The sequence below is a fragment of the Lacerta agilis genome, chromosome 13 (genome assembly GCF_009819535.1).
Source record: "Lacerta agilis isolate rLacAgi1 chromosome 13, rLacAgi1.pri, whole genome shotgun sequence".
NCBI lineage: Eukaryota > Metazoa > Chordata > Lepidosauria > Squamata > Lacertidae > Lacerta > Lacerta agilis.
In genome coordinates, this window is record NC_046324.1 from 42,450,167 (window position 1) to 42,474,570 (window position 24,404).

The following is a 24,404-nucleotide window of genomic DNA, read 5'->3' on the forward strand; positions in this document are numbered from 1 at the left end:
GGAGCCGCGCACGGCCTGCCTTCGCCGGCACGCCATTGGCCCTTCTCAGGGTGGGCTCCGGCTGACTCCGTGTTTTGAATCGCTACCGCCCCAGCCTCTTGCCACGTTGCTCTGCTACTGCCGCCCGTCTCCTTGTTCAGCGTCTCCCCCCCCCTCCTCCTTTCCCCTTCGGCTGTGATGCCGGGCTTGGTCGGGAGGGGTGTTCGGCGCAGTCCGGAAGCGCTCGGGAAAGTTCGGAAGCGGGTTTAAACGGCGGCGAGCGGAACGCTGTGTTGAGGCGAAGCGCGGGAGGGTAAGGGGATAAAGAGGCGCGGTGAGGAGCGGGCGTCGGTCCCGGGAGGCTCGCGGCGCTGCTTCTCTGGTTGGGAAGCGAGGGCGGCGGCGGCGGCGTCTCCGCAATGTTAACCGACAGTTTGGTGGAGGAGTTCGAGATCCGCGAGGATGAGCCGTGGTACGACCAGCAGGACCTGCAGCAAGGTGAGGGCAGCGGCAGAAGAGGAGAGGGTCGGCCGAAGGTCCTGAGGGGCTGCGGGTGGGTCGGAAGGCTGGGAAAGAGGCGGCGAGGAGAAGCCGCCGGAGAGAGAAGAAGGTGGGACTGGGACAATGAAGGAGGGGGGGGGGGAAGAGAGACAATGGCTGAGGGGAGTCGAGGTGGAAACTGCGGGAAAGAGAGAAGAAGAGAGACCATGAAACGGTCTAGGAGAGGAAAGTGAGGGGGTTGGGGGGATTTTTATTTAATTTTTTTCGGATAAGTGAAGAGCCTTGTGGCGCCTTACTGAGGACTAGCGGGTTTCGGAAGCGCGGAGATCCATCCTCACGTGTCGCAGGTAGATGCGCGTGGGGCACGCCCGTGTGAAGACGCCGGGCGCCCAGGGGAAAGAAAAGCGAAAGGCAGGCGTTAAAGGGCAGTGGGATGTAAAAAGCACAGCCTGTGTCCGCCCGTTTCTTTCTTTATACAGTACTGTGTCCCGCTTTTCCTTCAAAGAGCGAAAGGTGATACACATTTTTTTTTTAAATGATTGCATTTCACGTTTCTATTTTAACGGTAAGGCCCTTTGGTGGGATATGAATAAATATGAAATGATGGTAATGTACATAGTTTTCCTCCTCTCCATTTCATACTCACAACCAGTGCTTAAAAAAAAAAAAGTTGAGGGGTACTCTGTTTTCTACTCATATTGAAAGAATGAGGCCAAACTTAGGAAAAAAGTCGCCCCAGAAAAAAGCACTGCTCACAACAACCCTGCAAGGTAGGGTTGAGAGCCAGTGACTGGCTCAAGGTCTCCCAGGAAGCTTCATGGCTGAGTGGGAATTACAAATCCCATTCTCCCTGGTTCTGGTCCAGCAGTCTAACCCAGCTTTTCTCAACCTTAGGTCCCCAAATGTTATTCACCCATCATCCCTGACTACTGGCCATGCTGGCTGGGAATGATGGGAACTGTTGTCCAGCAACCTCTAGAGACCCAAGTTGGAGAAAGCTTAGACTTTAACCACTACACCAAGCTGCCTCTCAATAGCAGAGACCAGTTAATGGATATTAGCAGCAGTAGGTCTCCCCTTGTCTTTCCTTTATTTCACACAGTCATAGTTTCTCTTGTTTTCTTTTGCACTCAAATGAGTATTTCCACTCATCCCTTTCATGTTCACATGCTCATGGCTTTCTCCCCCCCCCCCCCGCCCAACTAGCTCATCTCTAGGGTGTATCCCTCATCATACACCTCAAGCTTTTCACCTGCACCATATTCATGACTTAGGGAATAAACCCCACTGAATTCATTAGGACTTCTGAGTACAGATGGTTAGGATCACAGGGTAGTTCTTTGTCACCCCATCCCTCACCCATCAGCTTAATGGGTTTAGTTCCCCCTCCCATCATGTATTTTATCATCAAAGCACATTTTATATTCAGCTTTAATTATTTATCTCCACCATAAGTGAGTATCCCTAGTCATTTAGACCCCAAAATGTGATTTGTGGCATAATAAAAGCACACCAAAGGGGCTAGAGAAGGAGAGGGGGAAGAAGAAATGAGAACTTACAGGGAGAAAAAAACAAAAACAGGGATGTATGGGTAGAGGCTTGGGAGGTAGTATGCCAGGGGTCCCCAAACCTAAGGCCCGGGGGCCAGATGCAGCCCAATCACCTTCTAAATGCGGCCCACAGACGGTCCGGGAATCAGCGTGTTTTTACATGAGTAGAATGTGTCCTTTTATTTAAAATGCATCTCTGGGTTATTTGTGCGTAGAATGTGTGCTCTTATTTAAAATGCATCTCTGGGTTATTTGTGGGGCATAGGAATTCATTCTTATTTTTTTTCCAAATTATAGTCCAGCCCCCCACAAGGTCTGAGGGACAGTGGACTGGCCCCCTGCTGAAAAAGTTTGCTGACCCCTGTAGTATGCTATGGGGTATGAGTGGCTTGAGGGTGACCGAAGTCCAATGGGAAGAACACTTAGGAAGAGAGAAGTTACTGGTACTTGACGGTGGTCTGGGGAAGAGTAATGGGGATTTGGGGACACCAGTTATTATGCTTTTGTGGGGGAAGGAACTGGAATTGTCACAAGAGAACTTGTGGAAGACGCATTGAGGGTGCATGATGAGGGGAGAGGACCATGGAAGGCATGGTTCTCAAAATGTGTGCCCAGCATCACAAACCACTATAATGGCTTTTGTACGCAATTGTATTTTACTTGTACAGTTGTTGGTTTTATTTTGTTTGGGTCTGTGGTCGCATTAAAAAGTGTCTGTATTTACAAGTTTTATTAGGAAATTGAATCCTTCAGACTTCAGTGGGACTTAAGAATGAGGGTGCCTAAAAGGCTCACAAGTAAGCCCCTTGAACATGGTGAAATTTAACTTCCAAATAAACATGTACAGTATGTAATTAGATTTCTGGAAAGCTCTTTACAGACCAGTGAAATTAAACACCCACCATTTAATGCACATTTGCGAGAAGCACTGGTTCTAGTCTGAATTCATGATCAAATTGGGGGTTGAGTTATTCTAGGTTAACAAATACAAATTAAACTGGAGAAATTCAGTTGGTGGAAGACCTTCAAGATTTTACTCTAGCACTACTTACTTCAATGAGACTAAGTAAGCCATTGAAAGATTCAGACCCTATTCTTGCATCTTAAATATTAAAAAACTACAGGTGCCCATGTGTTCATATTTAGAATAAATAGCTTTTCAAGCAATAAGGCAGGTTGTGCTATAAGATGTGCCATAAAGGTGGCAACAACATAATTGTGCTGCTGAGTAGGGTATGTATAGAAGAAAAATGAGTTTGGTATGCAGTCTGGAGGAGGCTTGTGGGGTACAGAGGTAGAAAGAGTCCCTTTATTGTAAAAGCAGCCAATACTTTACAGTATAGTTCTTGCTTTGCTTTTTCAAGGACCAAGAGTTAGACTTGTATCTAGGAAGCTGCAGGGGTGTCACATAATTCACCTTAGGATGCTGCAAGTGTAACTGTTGAAATTCTCCAATTTTTTTGTTTGTTCAGTGTTATATTGGTTTGTGCAGAAGCTGTTGTGATATATGTATTCTTGCTCACGTAACAGCATTTCTTGTAGTGCCAGTAACTTCAACATACATTACTTCTACATAAGCCAATAAACAGCGTTAAGCAGTTTAAGCAATAAGCAGTGTGTGCTTAAAAATAGAGCTCTTTCTTCAAATAGTATCTAGGACTTTTATTACCCAGTTTAAAAACCTTGAAATAGCCAGGAAATGGGGACAGTCAAAGGCACTTCTTTGATGTATTTATATAGTCAAAGCTCTTGCTTGCTGCATTGTTATACAACTGTTTGAATGTGTAGCTCCTTTAATAAGTCAGCTTGATCTTTGTCATTCTTGCATTGACAGTCCAACTTTATTGCATTATTGCAGTCAACTAACCATTCTTCTGCCAACATTCAGTTTTAAATTGGCATTTTCAAGCTGTGGAAAAGGGAAGGTGTGATTTAGAACACCCACAAAGTGTTAAGTTCCTGAGACACTTAAATTCCATTGTTTGAAATTTCCAGTTCCAAGAATTACTGATTTTTTTAAAGTTAAAATATGTGCTTTTGTCTTTCCAATGGAAGATTTCAATAAATATGTACAACTTTGCCTTAAGTTTTGTAATTTTTCTCTTGCACCATGTGGACAAATGATTTATAATGTCTCATTATCTAAGCAGTTGTCTTGAACAGCTTCAGTCTCCCCTCTATTATACTGCTAATGCATTTCAATATTTGGAATGTGGCATTTATGATTGACTTTGCAGCCTCAGGCAGCCTACTGTGCCTTGCTACTTCAAGACTGTTTAATCTAGTTGGAATGACAAATTGCAAAACTGGTAATTCTCCAGGCACTAAAGATGTTGGTGGAGAAATATAAACTTCCAAAGAGGCTTTAATTTCCAGAAGCATTCCTTGTTTAGTCTCCGTGATGGCTTCCTTACTATGATTGCAGAAGATGTAGATGCCTGAACTTACCGGTAGTTTTGCAGGCGGAGAGTGTGGAGAATTCAAGTGAACCGTGGTGACAAGAGACTAAGTTCTTTGACGTCATGGACAAATTAAAAATTAACAAATCTGTCTGTCTGGCATCTAGAGTTAAAGAACTCAAATATGAAATTGCTGACTGTATAGCAAAAATATGTAACGTGTCCCTAAGATTGACCTCTGTACTACAGGACTGGAAAGCAGCCAATACAACACTGATTTTTAAAAAGAAATCAAGGGAACTGCAGGCCAGCTGGTATAACATCTGTTGTGATGGAATTGTTATTAAATATATCATCTTATCAAGCATTCAGAACAGGAGTGGAAAACCTTTTTCAGCCAGAGCACCACATTCCTCCATGGGGGACATTCGGGGGGGGGGCTGTTTGCCACTGTTGGGACAGAAGGGAAAGTAAGTGAAGCAGTAGGTCACTCTTAACTTCACATTCCAGCTATACACAAATCAGAGGTTTCTACACATATATACCTACCTATCCAGGCAGGCATGCGGCATTCAAGGGCATATTCCACCCAGGCAAAAGCATTTGAGGAAGGTGAGGGGGCAAGGCCTAGGGAGAGTCATATAGAAAGGTATATGAATTTTATGAAAGAAAGAAACCTGGAGGGTCACAGATTCCCAGTCGCTGCTCCAAATCTAAACTTTTAACAGTTGCATCCATGGTGTGCATTTTTAAAATTACATTTCTGTTCCTTCTTTCTTCCAAAGCACTCAAGGTAGCATACATGGTTGTTTCCCCCCCCACCCCCTCCATTTTATCCTCACAACAGTTCCTTGAGGTAGGATAGACTGAAAGAGTGACTGGCTCAAGGTCACTTGGTGAGCTTCATGGCTGAATGGGGTTTTGAACTCCCATATTCTAGTCCAGCACTCTAACCACTTCACAACACTGGCTCTGCATGGGTGTGACAGTGATTGTGCACTTGCTTACACTATGCATGTGTGTGGCAGTGTTGTCATAGGTCTAGCAGTACGATGGATGTAGAAAATTAGAGTTGAAATGGGATTGTTGTCTTGTTGCTATTTAAATTTTCAAAGCAGCTTCGTAGGGAATCTAATACTGTACCATGTTCAGGAAGTTGTTAGTGATGGAGTAACTGAACTTTGAACTGTTAAGCATAGGCAAATGCATTTAATGGTTGAGTAATGGGTTAGGAGGTTGTGTCTCGAGTATTAATCAAGTTTTCTTAAGTATTAATCGAGTTTTCTTGTATTGCCACTCTTCTGGGTGGCATTTAAACAGAGGTTCTGCATTTTTCTTCATTTTCTCCTCCAAACCTGACAACAGCTGTCTTCATGGCAGTTCCAGAGATTGTTAGAGGATTATGTTGAATTCTAGCTTGGGTGTATTTTGGTTTAACTTTGGCGTAGAGCAAAAAATGGTCACTTGTTATGGTACTTAAAAAGCTAACTTGGCATAGGAGGAGGCAATTTGTTAAGTCTGTGAGTTCTTCCTGATATATTTTAAGATGCTGATCTATGTAGCTGTGAAGGAAAAGCATTAAATAAAATTGTGTATTCTAAGCACTTAGTAACCAGAATAACTTGTTCAGTCAGTTGCAAATTATCTGCTTTTAAGTCTTGCAAATACTGCTAGAAGTCTCTTCTTAAAATGTGCATATTAGTTATTAAATGTTTTTAAAAACTGGAAACAAAAACAGGATAAAAATGTGTATGAAATAGTACAAACTGTGGGCTAAGAGTGATGCTGTTCACGGGTGCATCACTCCAAAAATGAATTGGAGAACTGTCATGTTGACAAATAGCATGATAGCTAAGCAAAACTCATCTTTAAGGGTTATACCAGGTTCTTGACACATCACAGACAGGCAGCATGAATATATGTAAGCTCTCACAGTTGGAAAAGTAGTGCTGATGGCAGGGAGTGCTCTTGAGCTTGATAAATGGTTAACATGACAGATTTAGATTTTACCGACTTCTCATGATAGTATTTATGGTGTGCAGGTTTTAAGAATCTGTTGAATTTCAGCATGTTGGAACTTGTAAGCCTTTGGTATCAACAGAAGTTGATCTGTTTTTAAACAACATGCATTCTCTGATAGCTAGTCATCACGGTAAAGGTAAAGGTAAAGGGACCCCTGACCGTTAGGTCCAGTCGCGGATGACTCTGAGGTTGCGGTGCTCATCTTGCTCTATAGGCCAAGGGAGCTGGCATACAGCTTCTGGGTCATGTGGCCAGCATGACTAAACCGCTTCTGGTGAACCAGAGCAGCACCCGGAAACGCCATTTACCTTCCCGCCGGAGCGGTACCTATTTATCTACTTGCAGTTCGTGCTTTCGAACTGCTAGGTTGGCAGGAACAGGGACCAAGCAATGGGAGCTCACCCCATCATGGGGATTCGAACCGCTGACCTACCAAATATTGGAGAGGGAGCAAAAGCAACTATGGATACCTTGGTGCTGACTGAATAGAATACAGTGGTACCTTGGGTTACATACGCTTCAGGTTATATACGCTTCAGGTTACAGACTCTGCTAACCCAGAAATAACGCTTCAGGTTAAGAACTTTGCTTCAGGATAAGAACAGAAATCGTGCTCTGGTGGCGCAGCGGTAGCGGGAGGCCCCATTAGCTAAAGTGGTGCTTCAGGTTAAGAACAGTTTCTGGTTAAGAACGGACCTCCAGAACGAATTAAGTACTTAACCTGAGGTACCACTGTATTGTAATTGTGCTTGTTTCCTGCCTACATAGCACTGAACTTGAAAACTTAGTGGTCAGGTGGCACCTTAGTGCACAAGAACACGAGTAGGAAATTGGGTAGAGTACCAGTACTTGAAGCATCTGCTTTTCAAACTGTATGACTTGAAATATGTAAGTCCTAGAAGGGCATCACTAATTTCTCTCTACTTACATTGCAATGAAGATGTATTAGAGAGGGTCAGAATAAGAGATGGACAGAACTCTAGCATCCATAAAGTACACAAAAAAACAAAACTGGAAAAATGTGAGCTCTGATTAGTTGTTCTTAGGAATTGTATGTTTGTTTGGTTTTTTAAAATGTGCACACAACTCATTTTAGATCTCCATCTTGCTGCTGAGCTTGGGAAGACGCTCTTGGATCGGAACACAGAGTTGGAGACATCCCTGCAGCAGATGTATTCCACAAATCAAGAGCAACTGCAAGAGATAGAGGTAACAACTGCACATTGGGTAAAAGTGAGCATTATGCAGTGGCGTAGTGAGGGTGGGGCGCCCCGGATTCCAGGGGAGGGGGGGTGACACGCAGGCGGGCCCCGAGCAAGCCATGGAGCGCGGCAGCCTCGCCCCACAGCCTGCTCGGCAGCCTGTGAGCAAGCCGCAGAGTGAGTCCACTCCATTCTGCCCCGTGGCCTGCCCGCCAGTGCCGCTATGGGGCTGCTGCGCGCGATCGGCGACTTGTGGGCCATTCCCGCAGCGACTTTGCGAGCCGCTGAGCTATCGGCGGCTCATGGGGCTGCTGAGCACGAGCAGCGGGCGTAAGGCCGTGCTGCTTTTCACGCGCGGCAGCCCCCTGAGCTGCCGGTCGCTCAGCAGGTCCGCAAGGTCACCGCGGGAGCAACAGCGGTCCAGCAGCGGAGTGAGCATGCACCAGATTTCACAGATGCGCACTCCGTCCTGACGTTACATCGTGACGTTATGACGCCCCGCCCCCAGGGGGTGCCTCCGTTCACCACCCCGGGTAGCGAGGAGGCTTCCTCCGCACCTGGCAATAATGTACAGCCCAAATGCTATATTCCTATTATTCTGGCATAGAGCAGTGACTGTACTTCAAACCAGAAAGTCCTCTATTTGAATCTTCAGTCATGAACTCACAGATGGCCCAGGCTAGCTGTCTTTTGCATGGCCCCACTGCCTACCTGCAATATTAGCTTACTCTTTATGGGTTCATGGTTAGAATTATTGCAAGAAAATGGAATTGAAGTGTTTGAACACATGAAAGCCAAATATTTAATATTGCTGATCTTAGGCTCGATGTGTACAAGGCACTGAGGATTTTCCTTTTCCTTCCTTTTTCTAGATCTAGGGGGGAAATAACATATTGGTGTATGAATGTATTTTTAAAAACAGATAAATATAAAGGACACTAGCTATTGAAGTTAGCTGTAGTGTTCAGTGCCTATCAATTTGGTTTTTATGTTTAACTTATATAAATTCAATTAATAACAATAATAATAATAATTAAAAAATAGAATAAACACAAATAAACACAAGTTTGCCTGTTCCCCCAGTAAAACGCTTTGCAATTGAGGGTGGTGTTTTCTGTTCAATTACATGGATTCAGCTTTTTGTATCTACCAACCAAGGGTGCAAATATGCTTCTGCTAAAGGTGTATGTGGCTCCTCTAGAGTATGGAAGTTTGCAGAATGAGAATAGTATGGAATAAAGTTCCAATATGGTGCCTTCCAGATGTTGCTGGACCACAACTATCGTCTGACCACTGGTCAGAGCTGATGGGAATATCAGTCCAAAATGTGTGGAAGGCAAAAGGTTGAGGAAAGCTGGTGTGGAGCATCTGTGTGTGTGTGTGTGTGTGTGTGTGTGTGTTGTATACTTCATTTGAAGTTGTACATAAAGCATGTTTTAAATGGTTTTGGTTGCAACCATACCAGTTGACCTGGGAATAACTCGTATTGATTTAATTGGGGCTTTCTACTAAGCAAAAATATACAAGATTGCATTGCTAGTTGCACCCTCAACTACAAGTTGGATCAGATCAATTTGAAAGCTTCCTCTCCATGTTTCTGATAACATGACATTGTAGGTGCCATTTTAGCTGGCAGTGCTTCATTATAACAAGATCTTCAGCTTGCTTTCAGAATAGCAGACAAAATTAATCTGGTTCATGTTTACACTGAGATTCAGGCTAATGCTAACCTTGGCTAAACCCTGTGTTGCTCACAGGCTGACTATAAATTGCAACAGGTAATATGCCTAATTGATTCTAATAGGGTAAAGGTTGCGGGTGGTACTAGATTAACTTGTAATCCTGCTTTAGACTTCTCAAAATGTAAGCCTATCAATCATTTTAATGAGGGAAATAAAAAGATTCCAGCACAGAAGATTTGATTATATAATCAATAGGCTACTAGGCTGCTTAGAGTAGTGGCTTTAAACTTTAGGTTCTCGAAAGATTCATGTATTAGCAAAGTATACAAAACTCCAGCATTCAGTTATCATAATTCTTCCTGTGCAACTTCTTTGGCATATTCATTCACTTGAAATATGCTAAATGGAACTCTTCTCACCAGTGATCTCAAGTCATTTTACTGCATTTCTGTTTCTCATAGTTGGGAACATGCGATTGAATAGTGTTTGAGGCGGAAATCTAGAGTTTCCCTCTCTTGCAAAGTAGCTTAAAGTTAATGGTTTAGTATTCTTAATGCCGGATACCTCTTAGCCAAGCCTTTCTGAAAGTAGTTTTCACAGCTTTAAAAATAAACCACCTGTTATATTTCTTGAATAAAGAGGCTTGCACTAAACATTTAATATAGATTTAAAACAGGAGCCCCTTGACGGGGATTGCAAGAGTAACTCAATTTATAAAGGGGAAAGTAGGAACTCACTATCAGCTGACAAGATATGCTATGCAGTGTTGCCTTATTTACCCATTATGTCTTCTCAGCTTCTTGAAAGTGTCTAGTTTTAGAAATAAATGCTTGAGTCAAAATCTAAAGCTCTCCTTCAAGTGTGCCTAAGGGTTAAGCATGCCCAGTGGAGTGTTTCACTTTGAACAAGAGATTAGTCAGTCTCAAACTTTATGCTCCCATCAATTTCCAAAGTGATTTGCCATGGTGGAGGGAGAGAGAAAGGGTCATGTTTGAGATAGAAAGCCTGTTGGGCCATGTACTTCAACTGTGTTGAATCCTAGGCCTAATTTTCTCTTCCTTGTTATGTAACTTTACCATGACTTGTGTGCTTGGAGAGTTAAAATGGGAAAGCTCCGTGTTTACTCCTGCAGATACCTTTAGCGGTCTGAGGGATTACTCTGGCCTGAGTTGTTTGAAAAAGGCTAGTTGTATAGTGCATCTCATTTGGGGTAAGAAGAAAGCGTATGTACTTCAGTATCGTCATGCTAATCTTCTTAACTATCATTGCTCGAGATTGCATGGAAAGCAGAAAAAATAATGTAATTTCAACTGCTTGTTGAGGAATCCCTCTTTAATTACATTTGCAACATTAACCGTACATTATGTTGTAGTATCTTACAAAGCAGGTGGAACTTCTGCGTCAAATGAATGATCAGCATGCCAAAGTTTACGAACAGCTTGATGTCACTGCCAGAGAACTGGAGGATGCTAATCAAAAGCTAGTTTTTGACAGTAGAGCCTCACAGCAAAAGATAATAAGGTAATATGCTCCTGTGGCACTTTATTTCCCTTCCTTAACATGCACCACATATATAATGCATATTTTACTCCAACAATGTCAGTATAATTCAATTGTTGCTTGACCCCCCTGGATTCTGCCTGGGCTGAGGTTGGGAGTAGGTACTGACTTTTCTCCCTGTGTCCCCCTATATCCCTCCCGCCACCACTTTCATTAAGTTAACAGCTGAACTGAAATATTTCATCCTTGTTTGAATACAGCTTCTCTCTAATCTTGCAAAATGGAATCGACTAGAAGAGCATAATCTTTATCTGGGTGAGGGAGATGTATGTTAAAGTGACATGGAGCCTTTGGAGGTACTTGTTAGCTTTTCCTGCACAGGATGGTAGTGGAAAAAGAATGAACCCTGATGCCTTCTCCCAATCATACTTTGGGGGTCAAGTAATAACCAAAAGACCCAGAGTTTCTGACTCCCAGAGTCAAGAACACAAACATCTCTCAAATAAATCTGCAGTTTAAACAATTGTTGATGTCTCTAAACTTGACTTATGCTGACAAATTTGTGTACTTCTGTCCATGCAATTTTTTGTTCAGCCTTACTGAGACTATTGAAAGTCTTCAAGCACATATTGATGATCTCCAGAGACAAGTGGAAGAGTTGAAGAATTCTGGGCAAGGGTACGCAAATCGTGAACGGTGTGAGCATCCAAGATCTGTTCATAGTTTTGCGTGTCTGAAGGAATTGTATGACCTTCGCCAGTAAGTTTCAAGTTCATTTTAAAAGCGGTCATCTGTGGAAAAGTTACTTAATGTTGTTCAGTTTTGGTAGAGAAGTAAAAAAAGTTGAACATACTCTGATTAGGAAATGTGTCAAGTTTTATGATGGCACATGATTAAACAAAGTCAAATACTGATATTGAAGGTCTGTCCTCATCAGCTCTTAAGTGAACCTGTCATATATAGCCACGTGTATATTTTTCTGACCTTCTTTTTGAAGCTCTGGGTAACTGGGCTGCTTTCTGCACTTTAGTTGAAAACGAAGTTGGAAATTTTCATAAAGGAAGACCCTGGGAAATCTAGGTCTCTTTCATTTGCCCTTTAAAGGTCTCTAAATCAGCCTGTTTCCTGTTCTCTTCAGGCCAACTAGTGACAGACCTTTTTCTTTAAGGTCAACCATTAAGGTGTTTGCCTTATGTCAGAACTGGTATTGTATCCTTATGAATATTGCAGCAACAGTATGGCTTTCAGGAGGATCGTAGAGAGTCATAGGGATGGAGACTTGCTGGTGACTTTTACAAGTTGTTGATATAGATGTGCGTTCTCTGAATTTCTGGACAGTAGAAACTGTAAAATTGTCCAACCCAGATCTTCTTTCTGAAGAAAATGTTCTAGTTTAAGGTGGTGATTTAACTCTACAATGCTTACCTAGGTATTTCTAGCCTTTTACAAAGGCAAGGTACAATTTCTAGTTTTTGTAGAGACCTAATACAGGCAGCTCTTTCACTTTAGGGTTCATGTCTAGAAACTGGCACACACTGCTGTGCTTTATTCATCCATGAAAATAAAGTTACCCTTTTTATACAAAAAAGTGAGTTATTGGGAAGAGCGAACTAATGCTTTTCATTGGCTCTTGTTTGTGTCTAGGTATTTTGTTCATGACCATGTTTTTGCGGAAAAAATTACTTCTGTGGAGAGCCAGCTGAGTCCTCTGGAGGAAGAAAACCAGAGCTTAAAAAAGGCAATGACTTTTTTGCAAGCACAGCTCAGCATGGAAAAAGAGAAGAGGATGACGATGGAGGAAGAGTACAGTCTCATGCTGAAGGAGAACTGTGATCTTGAGCAGAGGTTGGTGGATGTTGATCTATACCGAGCCAGAGCTGAAGAGCTTGAGTTTGAAGTGGCTGAAATGAAACAGATATTTCAGTCTGAAAGCACCTTTGCGAATGGGGTGGAAAAGCTTGTTCCAGAGTCTTTTTTTATTTCCTTCAAAGATTCTTTAGAAAGAGAGATGAGTCAGAGCCCTTCAGATTGGAGCTCTTCCGATGGGGTTCTTTTAACTGTCCCAGAACCCGACAGAAGGGCACTCAAAAGAAGCACCAGCGAGACCTTCCTTGGCAGTGTTGCGGGTGGGGATCTTCTAATAAAGGGCCATGAAGAAACCTGTATCCGGCGGGCAGAAGCTGTAAAGCAAAGGGGCATCTCTCTGCTTAATGAAGTTGATGCACAGTATAACGCTTTGAAGGTCAAGTATGAAGAACTCCTGAAGAAGTGCCAACTAGACGAGGAGTCATTGAAACATAAAGCTGTACAAACTTCTAAACAGTATTCCAAAGATGTCAGAGTGGGGAATAAATCCTTGGACATGTGTGTTGGAGAAGCTGAATCCACAAATGCTGACCCAGACACAGCCAGCTTGCCTTCAAACCCTCCACCCGAATACAAGCTTCTCTTTAAGGAAATCTTTAGTTGTATTAAGAAAACCAAACAGGAAATAGATGAACACCGAGCAAAGTATAAATCCTTTCCTTCTCAGCCTTAACAAACTTTCAGTACATCACTACTACCTTAGAAAACCTTTGTTCTTGAAGTAGCTGTCTGAATGTTTCATTTGAAACACTGCTGCATTTCTGTTTTGTTAGAGTATATGTAGGTTGACTATTTAAACTTGTAGGATGGGTTGGGTCCACTTGATTTGGGGTGTGTGTATGACACAGTTGTTGCCACCAAATGATAAACTGATTTGCTCAGGACATTACCGATTATGATAAATTGGCAAATGAAACGGTTACGTGACTGCTAACTGCACCTGATGCCTGGTCATAGAAGTTGTATTTTGGAGAATTGGAAACCACCCAGTGGCTGCATATAAGGAGTTTTCACTTATGGAGGTCTAGTTTTTGGATTCTTTCTGTGGTCCCGAGTTGGAAAGTAGAAATTCTTCTGTAGTGTTGTTTATTTTCAACAATGGCAATTTGGCTATTAAACATGGTATGAAATGAAATTGCAAGTCTGGTACGTTTTTTAAAAAGCTACCTCCTTGCATTTAATATTTGACTCCAAAGATTTAAATTTAATAAACGTCCATGCAGAGATCCTGGTTTAATTTGCTTGAGTAGATGGACATTGGTTCTTTTGGAAATAAAGTATGGCTGCTGTCTTTAGAAGAAATTGTTGCTATAGGAATGATTGGAACAGAGAAGTGGCCATTGCTGTGTGCTACTTTTGGGTAACAAGCGTTCTGTATGTATCAGTGTATGTATTATGTGTATGCTAGTTCAAATTTGGCCCTGGAGGCAATCTTTCGGTGTCTAGTTGGGAGTTTCGGAAGCTTTCATCCCCTGAAAAGATGAGCAAAGATTGCTTCCACTGTTTTGTGAAATATGGACAGTCTTTTTCACTGAACATCTTAAATAGGTCCGGCTATTGTATTGGCAGGATTTCTCACTGCATAAACATTAAGTACTTTGAACTAAACAAGGCTTGAGCTGAATGCTTACTTTATATGAGGTACAGTGATTATAATGTCACATCAAAGGAAAAATGCCAGATAATTCTTTATGCAGTACCTTGATTTCCCATGAATTGGGAGCTTAAGCTGTTCCTGGATCTTTCACCTCTACTACGTATCTAGTTTAAAACTAAATTGGTAAGATTTTGAGCATTAATGCTTTGAGTATCAGCTGGGCCCCATCATAGCTGTCTGAACCAGTGACCATGCCTCTCATGCATGGAGTTGTCATTGGAGTAGCAAATGTTCTGTATGTAAAAGGGACTATGGTGTGATGGGGGGTATTTTTGAGGTATATTTAATGTATAGAGTGTTGTCTTATGGCAGGTTATGGGTTCAACACACTGTTCTGCTGCTAATAATGGCATTTGTTGCCAAGACCACGTGCATGTAATTGTTCACTTGTCTTAAGAATATCGTATTTAACATGGAGGATGGATTCATGTAGCCTAGAAAACCTTGGAACAAGCTGTAAAAGGAATAGGTAGGTGTGACTATGCATACATTTTCTAGGCTGTACAAAACTATTCCCAAAAGAACCTTTTGCGATTACAAGTTGAACTTGAAAGCAAATCTTAATTGCAGTGCTTTTATATTACTGAGCACGCAGCTCTAAGAACAGGCCTCTGTTCCCTAAAGTTGCTTTCAAATACACAAAGAATAAGTAACGGAGCTGAGGATTTAGAAGGGTTTACCAGTTAACCAGTACTGCATAAGATGGCATGTTTTTTCAAGAGTAAAAGGTACTGCACCTGTCAACAGTAGTGATGTGATTACATTACTAGTTAAACTGAACATGTGCGGTTTAAGGGATATTGCAGCTTTAATTTGGTTGCTGCTATTGCAAACATCTCTGCCTTATGTACAGTGTAAAATGGGAATGGCTTCTTGTTCTTGAATTACATGTTTTCCCTGGATATGGAAACACTCCACCAAACTGTGTATTTAAGCTTATTTAAAGATTTGTAAACTATTCTGAATATTGTTTTTTTTTAATCCCATCACAAATAAATCCCTTCAACAAATAAGCTTCTGATGTTTGTGTGTGCAGGTCTGTGTTTAAGTGAGATTTGCCAGTTGATTACTAACTAGGTGCTTGGAAGCATGTAGAAAAACCACTTAATGCTTTTTTCAATATACCTTTAGAACTATGGGGGTGGGAAAGGGGAAGGATATTCTGGGCAGCCTCAGTCTATCACTGGTATACTTGGTACTGCAGCTGTATTGGGAAAATGTCTGTTTTAAAAGAATAAAGCCTCTCCACCTGCATTGACTTCAGAACACTGCAGTCCAGCTCATGTGCCTAAATGTTTTGGTGGTTGATGAGCTGTGTTATAAAAATCACAACTACAGAGTGCACCTATTGTATGAAAGATGACTAGCAACCACCCTATACATTTAAAATGAAATACATAGCTGCTAACAAGCCCATATGTTCTGGAATACATCTCTTGTTGATTTCCCAACTAGCAGCAGAGAAAACCCTTTTGTTTAACTACACTTGCAGTTTATTACAACATTGCATTCTATGATTCATGGGAAAAACCCACCTTCAGGGCAAAGGTAGAAAGTGGTGGTGCTCAAGTTAATGCTATTGTTGACCTTCAAGGTAAAATTTTATCTGAAGCAATGGAGGATCTGTACTGGCACCAGGTATGGTGATTCAAACTGCACTTAGCTGAAGCACAATTTGCTAGAACACACCCAACCATAATGTGTCTTCCTATTTCCAGAAACAATTGGCAGCTTCATACTTGAGACAGTATTTAATACTACAACTCTTCCATAGAACCAGAGGGTAGGGTCGTTCATCCCCATCCCTTCCTTTTTTGGAAAGCAATGAAGTAGAAGAAAGAACATTTGGGATTTAAAAAATAATTTTCCACTAAGTGTAAACTTGCAATTTATTGGCGTTAGTTACAAAATAAAACATTAGATCATGATCTGTAACATCTGGGTCAGTAGGTGGTTTCCCCCCCCCCTTTTTGTGATGAGAAGTTAATATATTAGGAATCCCAACTTAATCCTAACAACTCACAAAGATTTCTCTTTGTGTTGAACGGTGGCATTTTGGATGCCATGCAGACGAGCAGCTCTGTGTCCATAACTTCATCCATCCATAGGGCTGTGAGGACAGCAGGCTCTGCCCCTCATCATTTTCCTTTCTGCCTGTTCCACCTTTTCTGCTTCAGTCCTGGAGTTCATTCGATGCAATTAAAGCAAAACCCCTTTCGTCAAGATGTTGGTTGCTGTACTGTCCCTTTAAGATACCACATGCCACCCTGGCTTACACAGCAGTCCTGGAAGAAAGGGGAAAGCTGTTGAGAAGTATTGTTATAATCTTCTAAAGTAGACTTGCAACAGAAGATTTCTGCCCCCAATTGCATACCACCAGAATTAAGGTCAGTGAGGTGGGGTGGAGGGGTGCGCGAAGAGTGAACAGGCAGCCATTGTCCTCTCTAAGTTGAGAATACCAAGAATGTGGGGGAAGGAATACAGTAATTCTTAACATTTTCATTACAAACTATACGCTGCATAACATTTTTTTTAAATAAAAAAGTGTGTCAACTTATTTAAAGCTTTACCATTTGCACACTTCACAGGGATGCACAAATGCAAAATAGGTAAAGAGGCAGCAACTGCCGGATATTGGGAGGCAACAAAAACTCTGGTCACCTGAGCCTTGTCCCGCACAACACAACATCAGGGGGAATTCTGAGCACCTTGAGGCACAGCATCAACAATCTGCCAGCTGCTTTTCCAGCTCTAAAACTCAAGAGGAGGGCTAGGCCGTGGGTTTGATGCCCACTTTTCCCCAGTTCTGCATCCTTAGAGGAGAAACGGGGGCTGTCCTTTCTGTGCTTGACACAGTCACCTGAAGGAAGTTAGGCCACCACCCATTGCAAGTGGATCTGTGGACCCCAGAAGGTTAGGAATGGCAGGGTTTAACGGGATTGTCAATGCTCATTCAACGAACCCAATGTGCCTCCCAACGAGGGCTAGAACCGTGCTTTTCAGGAATGAAAAGGAAAGAAGTCACCATTCTAAGCAGCCCTGAGCAGTTAAAAAAGGTATGGTGTGTGTGTGCACCCTTGCTATTTGCCAAGCTCCTCTAAACTGCACAACTCCAAGGACTCTTCCCTCATCGCTCCCCATGAGGTTAATAGGGCAGCAGCTTCAAGGGAGGCAGCAACCCAGGGGAGCCACAGAGAAGAGCTGTTGGCTGGAAAAAGCAACTGCTTTCGTGCCTGCAGCCAACTTCTGTTGATACAATCTAGGCAACTAGAAGGATCCTTGGAGAACACAACCTGCCCTGGTAACACTTCCAATGGGAATCATTTGGCACCCCTTTCCCACCTCCTACAGAAACAATCACAACACAGCATCACAACTTGTTACCTGGCTGGAAGTGCCATTAGAGACTAGAAAGCATGAATCCGCTAATTGGTGCAATTAACTAATTAGCCGTCTGAATGCAGATTAAAAAGAGAGAGAGTGCGCATGCACTCCCAGAGATCACATCCAGCCATCTGGCCTGTCTCCTTTTCAGCTTCCCCACCAACCCATGCTATATACAGCTCCCAAATCTAGAGAACAAAACTGGCCAGATTAAGACACTCGATATGGGATCTGAAACAAAAGGTCGCAGTCTATAGCACACCCCAGTTAAGGAATGCCCCAGCTAGCTGTACCCTTTTTTGGGGGAAATGCCATTCCACCTCACCCCCAGTGTAGCGCGGCCATTTACTGAGCATGCCCATTCAGCTACTGTGATGGGGGGGGGGGTCATTTGTGCAAGCCTTAGGTGTTTTCCCCAAAGCCTGCTGATATATCCATGGAAGATCCCATTCTTGTTATATGAAGACTGGTATTCACCTCTGAAGTTGGGAAGTGAGGGGAATATGGCTAGGCGACTTTGGACCTGAGGGCCAAATGTGGCCCTCCAGGTCTCTATCTGGCCCTCTGGCCTCTCCCTGTTTGCTCTGTTTTTGCCTGGCTGGAATGTGAGCTTGAACTCCAATGCCTCTTGCTTGCCTGGAAAGAAGGTACAAAGGACAGCGAAGGTAATTTACATTTGTTGCTCTGCCCACTCTTGCCCTTGGCGCTGCCCACCATTGGCCTGTGGTCCCCAGAAGGTTGCAGAGCAGGGTATGCGGTCCTTGGGTTGAAAATGGTGCCTGAACTCCAAGAATATTGTACGGGTGTGAGGGCATCAATGCGACCGCACCTCCCAGAGTTATTAAAAGCCTACCTAGGGATGGGAGCCGGAAGATTTCCCAGGATTCATGAAACTAAGAACCATAGGATAAAAATCTGCAATATCGGAAGTTTCTTCCCACCCAACAGTAGCTATTTGTAGTTTGTTATAAAACAGCGTTTCACAACTGACTTTGCACCTCTCGCAGCCACTCTGCAAAGGGGGGGTCACAGCTCGAGAAAAGGGGAGCTTCAAAGCTTTGCAGGGCTTCAAACACTACCTTCCAGCCTCAATACCACAGCTGGCCCTTGCTCGGCTGCTTAATTGACCAATCTAATAAATAATCTTTAAAGGTGATTTTAATTAAAGCTTAAGCAATATAGATGCCCCAGGTAGAGACTTGCTGTAAATCAGTTATGCAATGCAATTAGGGTGATGGATTAAAAGTAAACTTAAAAGGCAGCGGCCTTTGGGAATCGCCTTGAGCAAAGCAATCCAGTAATAAAGCTAAGTGTGTTATCACCCAGACATCAATGCATTTGCAAGTATCTGAATACACGCGTGTATAAGCACGTTGTAGCAAATCATTAGAAATTTGCATCCAAAGAGCAGGTAGTGGTCTGTTTTCTACAATCAGAAATGGACAGATTCTGAAGAGATACTTAGGGAGTGGCTGCATCTGAATAGTAGAGCACATGTATTGCACACGGGTTCAATCCCTGGCATCTCCAGACACAAGCAGGACACTTTGGATGCCAGCTGCCCATCAGCCCCTGGGTCAGCAAACTTTTTCAGCAGGGGGCTAGTCCGCTGTCCCTCAGACCTTGTGGGGGGCCAGACTATATTTTGAAAAACAAAACAAAAACAAATTCCTATGCCCCACAAATAACCCAGAGATGCATTTTAAATAAAATGACACATTCTACTCATGTAAAAACACAGATTCCCTGACCATCCAGAGGCTGCATTTAGAAGGCAATTGGACCGGATCCAGCCCCCTGGCCTTAGTTTGCCTACCCATGGCCTAGATCAGAGGTCTCCAAACTAAGGCCCGCGGGCCAGATACAGCCCACGGGACTCATTTATCCGGCCCGCGGCAACCGCCACTCACTCTTACCAGCGCAGTGCAGCTGCCCACTTCTGGGTCGGAGGAGCACCGGAAATAGCTTGTGTGCATGCGCAAGCATTATTTCCGGTGCACATCCAGGTCAGAGGCCCGTGCACATGCACACAAGCTATTTCTGGTGCTCCTCCAACCCAGAAGCGCGCCGGAAATAGTGTGTGCGCATGCATATAGGCACGCGCTCCCCCGCCGTGCGATCGGCGCTGGAGACACCAGCCCGAGGCACGGTAAGTTTGCTGACCCCTGGCCTAGATAATACCAAGCTACTAGATGAACCAATGGTTTGACTCTGAAGAAGTCAGCTTTCAAATGTTACTTTCAGACCCCTAATACCAACCACCTCTCTTCCTTCCCAGTCTGTCTACTCCCCCTCTAGCTCTATTTGCAAGGGTGGTGACCTCTAGATGCTGTGGGACTCTCAACTCCCATCAGCCCCAGCTTGCAAAGCCAATGGGCAGGGATGATGGGAATCGTAGTCCAGTTAAACTTGGAAGGTTACCATCCCTGGGTTAGAAAGGGACTAATCCTATTAACAGGGGGCCCGTTGATGGTCTCCTTTTAAAATTGCTTGCACACACCCCATTCAATATATACCTTCAAGATTTTATCAATCTCCTGTTTATCTAGTTCCTCTCCGTATTCCCGGGCCAGCCGATTCTGGATGACGTTTCTGCGCACTCTGTAGTTTTTGGAAAAGATTTCGAGCAAAATTTGCCGGTGCTTTGAGAAAGAGAGAGAGGATGAGTGAATTTCAAGTTAGTACAAGAGGGAAACAAGAAAAAGCTCGTGTCAGCATAAAACAAAACCTAGAGGCATAAGAATAATTTGCACCACTCTTTGATGACTTAGGAATAGAAACAGCCCCTCTCAGCAGATTCCTTCTAATCAACCCCGGACCAGCAGGATGGTCTATCAGCATCGAGAAACCAATTGCATCATGCAAAACAACGGACTTAGCCAGGTCTCAGCCTACTGCAAGAGATTCGTCCCACTGCACTGATCAGAAGAGCAAGATAGAGAAAAACAACAACTTAACTGCACTAATTTTAGAGCGGTGACTGGTTTAAGGCTTGACTGGTACCTAAATTGACAAACCACGATTTGAAACCAGCTGGGAAGTCAGGATTGGGAAGTCTGGCTCAAAGTGGATCCTGGTTTGTGCCAACTGTGAAGTAATGCAATGTCCATAGGGCTCAACCAGAGGGTATGACCACCCTTGGCACTTCCCAGCCAAGGAATGCACACGGCAGAGTGTTAATTCTCCATCGTCAAAGGTAACAGAGTTGCTTCTACAGCTCTGGAATGCCCTCCCGTCAAATGTCAAAGAAATAAACAACTATCTGACGTTTAGAAGACATCTGAAGTCAGCCCTGTTTAGGGAAGTTTTTAATGACAGATGTTTTAATGTATTTTTAATATTTTGTTGGAAGCTGCCCAGAGTGCCTGGGGAAACCCAACCACATGGGCACGGTATAAATTATTATTATTGTATTATAAAATATTACTACTACTACAATCTAGCAGCTATGCAGCTATTTTCCGGTCCATGCTTTATGGAGCAGTTGTGGGAACTGGGGTTCTCTCCCCTGTACCAATTTACGTTCCTTCTTCCCCGATGGGCTGCATTCACATAGCAAGACATGACGCCTGCATGGAAGCTGTTTCTGCTCTTCCCACATCAATTCTCTCCTGGGTCTGGGAGAGTCTGACTTGGGAGTGGGGAGCAGTGCACTTGCCTCGCCTGCCTTTTCCTCATCTTCCTCCAGCTCTGACTCTTCCCCTGCCACTGATTCTTGCCTCCTGGCTGGCACAGGTCCTCACAGACCACTGCCCCCCTCTCCCAAGTCAGACTCCAGCCTCCCTGCGTCCTGCCCGACTGGCAGTGGGTCCTTCAGGTCTTTTCCACTGCCTGCCCTCCAACCGTTATAACTGGAAATGCCAGGATTGAAACTAGGACCTTGCATAGGAAGCTGACTTATACGGAGCCAGACCACTGCCCCTCTAGCTGAGTATTGTCTCCTCTCCAGGATTTCATGCAGGGTTCTCTCCCAGCCCTGCCTGGAGATGCCTGGGATTAAAATTGTAGAGTTGGAAGGGACCTCAAGGATCCAGCCCCATGCAATACAGGAATATGCAACTGTCCCATGAGGGAATTGAAGAAGAAGAAGAAGAAGAAGAAGAAGAAGAAGAAGAAGAAGAAGAGGAGTTTGGATTTGATATCCCGCTTTTCACTACCCGAAGGAGTCTCAATGCAGCTAACATTCTCCTTTCCCTTCCTCCCCCACAACAAACACTCTGTGAGGCGAGTGGGGCTGAGAGACTTCAGAGAAGTGTGACTAGCCCAAGGTCACCCAGCAGCTGCATGTGGAGGAGTGGAGACACGAACCCGGTTCCCCAGATTATGAGTCTACCGCTCTTAACCACTACACCACGCTGGCTCTCTTTATTTTGAACCTGCGACCTTTAATTGAACCTGCGACCTTGGTGTTATCGACGCCACACTTTAACCAACTGAGCTGCGTTATACGCTTGAACCCGAAACCTGCATGCAAAGCAGATTATGATTTTGAATATGCTCTACCCCTGAGTCACAGTCCTTACCCATCACTTTCTGCATGCAAGAGGCAGAGCAATTTTTTTTTCCGTGCAGGAGGAATTATACAATCAAAGCAGCGCATCATCAAGGGTGGATGGTACACTGAGCCCCAGAGGATAAAACCGCCTCTTGGACCAGCCTTTTTTCCAAATGAGCTGAAAGTGCACTGCTGCTGACTGGACGAAGGATGAGCAAATGCGTAAATGCATGCAGGGTGCCAACGTCCCTTGGTCTAGGCAGGGCTCTGGTGGAGCAACGGCTCCAATTACCAGCTTACCTGATCGTACATGTCACCAGCTTCCCAAAGTGCAAAGACCTTTTTTTCATCCAGCAACGCAGTCGTCTGCGGGGGAAACTAAAATAAATAAATCAAACAGGTTGCACTGGTTAGGATTATTGGCTTTACGGTATTTAAAGACAGGATTGGAAAAAAAGAATAATTGAATTAGGATTTTGCATCCAGGGACACAGAACGCAGAGTCTACAATCTAAGCTTCAACTTAATGCAGGAAGAACAACTTGGTATCCCCTGGCAAGAGAGCAGTTGAGCGGAAAGCCTGTAAGACTATCCTGAGGACATAAGGAGGACTTAATACTTGTTTACATGGCAAACTTTGCTTCTGCGGGTTTAAAGGAAAGGGCGGCCAATGGCAGCCTGCCCAACAAACACCACAAAGCTTTAGCATCTAGTGTCTGATCATTTTTACTGGGAAACCGCCCACAATTCTGATCGTATTAGCCACTCCACTTGGATCAAAGCGAATAGGTTTGCCAGCACTTGGAGATGAAGAGGTCTAAGCTTTTCTACGTCACCTTCATTCCTGCCTAGGCACATGTGCGCCTGACATGTGCTTAGATGGTAAAGGGTAAAGGGACCCCTGACCGTTAGGTCCAGTCACGGATGACTCTGGGGTTGCGGTGCTCATCTCGCTTTACTAGCCGAGGGAGCCGGGTCATGTGGCCAGCATGACTAAGCCGCTTCTGGTGAACCAGAGCAGCGCACAGAAACGCCGTTTACCTTCCCACTGGAGCGGTACCTATTTATCTACTTGCACTGCATGCTTTCGAACTGCTAGATGGGCAGGAGCAGTGACCGAGCAATGACCGAGCAACGGGAGCTCACCCCATCGCGGGGATTCGAACCGCCGACTTTCCGATTGGCAAGCCCTAGGCTCAGTGGTTTAACCCACAGCGCCACCCACGTCCCAATGGCAGTTGACGTTTGTCCCAGTGGCAGGTGACAAATAAAGAACTTTTGAACCAGTCTCGTGGGGGCTCAACAGGACTCTTAGCACCAAAGCTGGGGAGGGTTTCCTACACCCCTCGAGACATAACACCCTCCTATTTATTTGCTTTAGATTGCCTACAGCTCTGCTTCAACCTGGGGCATGGTCTAAAAAGCCAGATAATGCTGCCGTAATGCCTTCAGAGCACTATAATTACGGAAAGCAAAGAGCGGGTTGTCAATCTTTTTGGAGTCAAATGTTACGTGTGACACACAACAACACAGTTTTTAAAATCATCATCACACCATACTTCAGATAGGTTTGCTCTGTGTCCTGGAAGGATGTAATTAAGCACCAACAACACCATATAATTTATTACAGTGACTAACAAACAGGTATTCAAAATCTTGAAGCAAAACGTTTTGGCTTCCACCTTCAGCTTCTCTAATGTGATGAGCGCAATAAGGCAGAAGCCAAAACGTTTCGCTGTAAAGATTTTGAATACCTCTGTTCTTTCACAGCTAATGATTTCTATACATATAGTCTGATGGACAGATTATGGGTTGTATTCAATGCTAGTCCTACTTGGAGAAGACCTCCTCAAACAAATGGGCATGACTAATACAAGTCTGTTAATTTTAATGGATTGACTCTGAGCAGAACTTAAGCTGGCTGCCTGTATGTTTACATAGCTGTAATATTCCAGCAAGTCACATTAACCACATACGTTAACTCTAGAGGCCAAATATAAAATAACCCCAACCCTGTTGCAAGCACTGTGTCACCGCTGTCAGTAAGCGGGAGTCCCTTTCACAGTTCCTCAGACGGTTACTGCTGGCCCTCGCTACTCCCATCTGCACTCTGCATTTAAATCAGTATTATACCACTTTATACAGCCACAGAATCATAGAATTGTAG

General features: G+C 43.8%; 2 protein-coding genes across 3 annotated transcripts in view; one reads left to right on the top strand and one right to left on the bottom strand.

Annotated features, from left to right (window-relative positions):
* The first annotated feature begins 82 nt into the window (after positions 1–82).
* On the top strand, positions 83–13,836 carry CDR2 (cerebellar degeneration related protein 2). Its single transcript, XM_033166538.1, has 5 exons — positions 83–477; positions 7,548–7,660; positions 10,708–10,856; positions 11,430–11,594; positions 12,480–13,836. The coding sequence occupies exons 1-5, from the start codon at positions 399–401 to the stop codon at positions 13,372–13,374; spliced, it is 1,401 nt and encodes a 466-aa protein (XP_033022429.1). The 5' UTR covers positions 83–398; the 3' UTR covers positions 13,375–13,836.
* A 2,393-nt stretch (positions 13,837–16,229) lies between these two features.
* The window catches only part of POLR3E (RNA polymerase III subunit E), a 39,031-nt gene continuing 30,856 nt past the window's right edge, over positions 16,230–24,404 (bottom strand). For both annotated transcript variants that reach the window (XM_033166991.1, XM_033166992.1), the window contains exons 19-21: positions 22,538–22,615; positions 20,259–20,384; positions 16,230–16,643 (exon numbers count right to left, since the gene is read on the bottom strand). In XM_033166991.1, the coding sequence (XP_033022882.1) occupies positions 16,578–16,643; positions 20,259–20,384; positions 22,538–22,615 (270 nt within the window). In that variant the 3' untranslated portion in view covers positions 16,230–16,577. The remainder of the gene's footprint in view (positions 16,644–20,258; positions 20,385–22,537; positions 22,616–24,404) is intronic.

Excerpts from the sequence above, each read along its gene's own strand:
- CDR2 (XM_033166538.1), top strand. The coding sequence starts at position 399 with ATGTTAACCGACAGTTTGGTGGAGGAGTTCGAGATCCGCGAGGATGAG. Across the intron at positions 478-7,547 it reads CCAGCAGGACCTGCAGCAAG|ATCTCCATCTTGCTGCTGAG; the intron begins GTGAGGGCAGCG and ends AACTCATTTTAG. Across the intron at positions 10,857-11,429 it reads TCACAGCAAAAGATAATAAG|CCTTACTGAGACTATTGAAA; the intron begins GTAATATGCTCC and ends TTTTTTGTTCAG.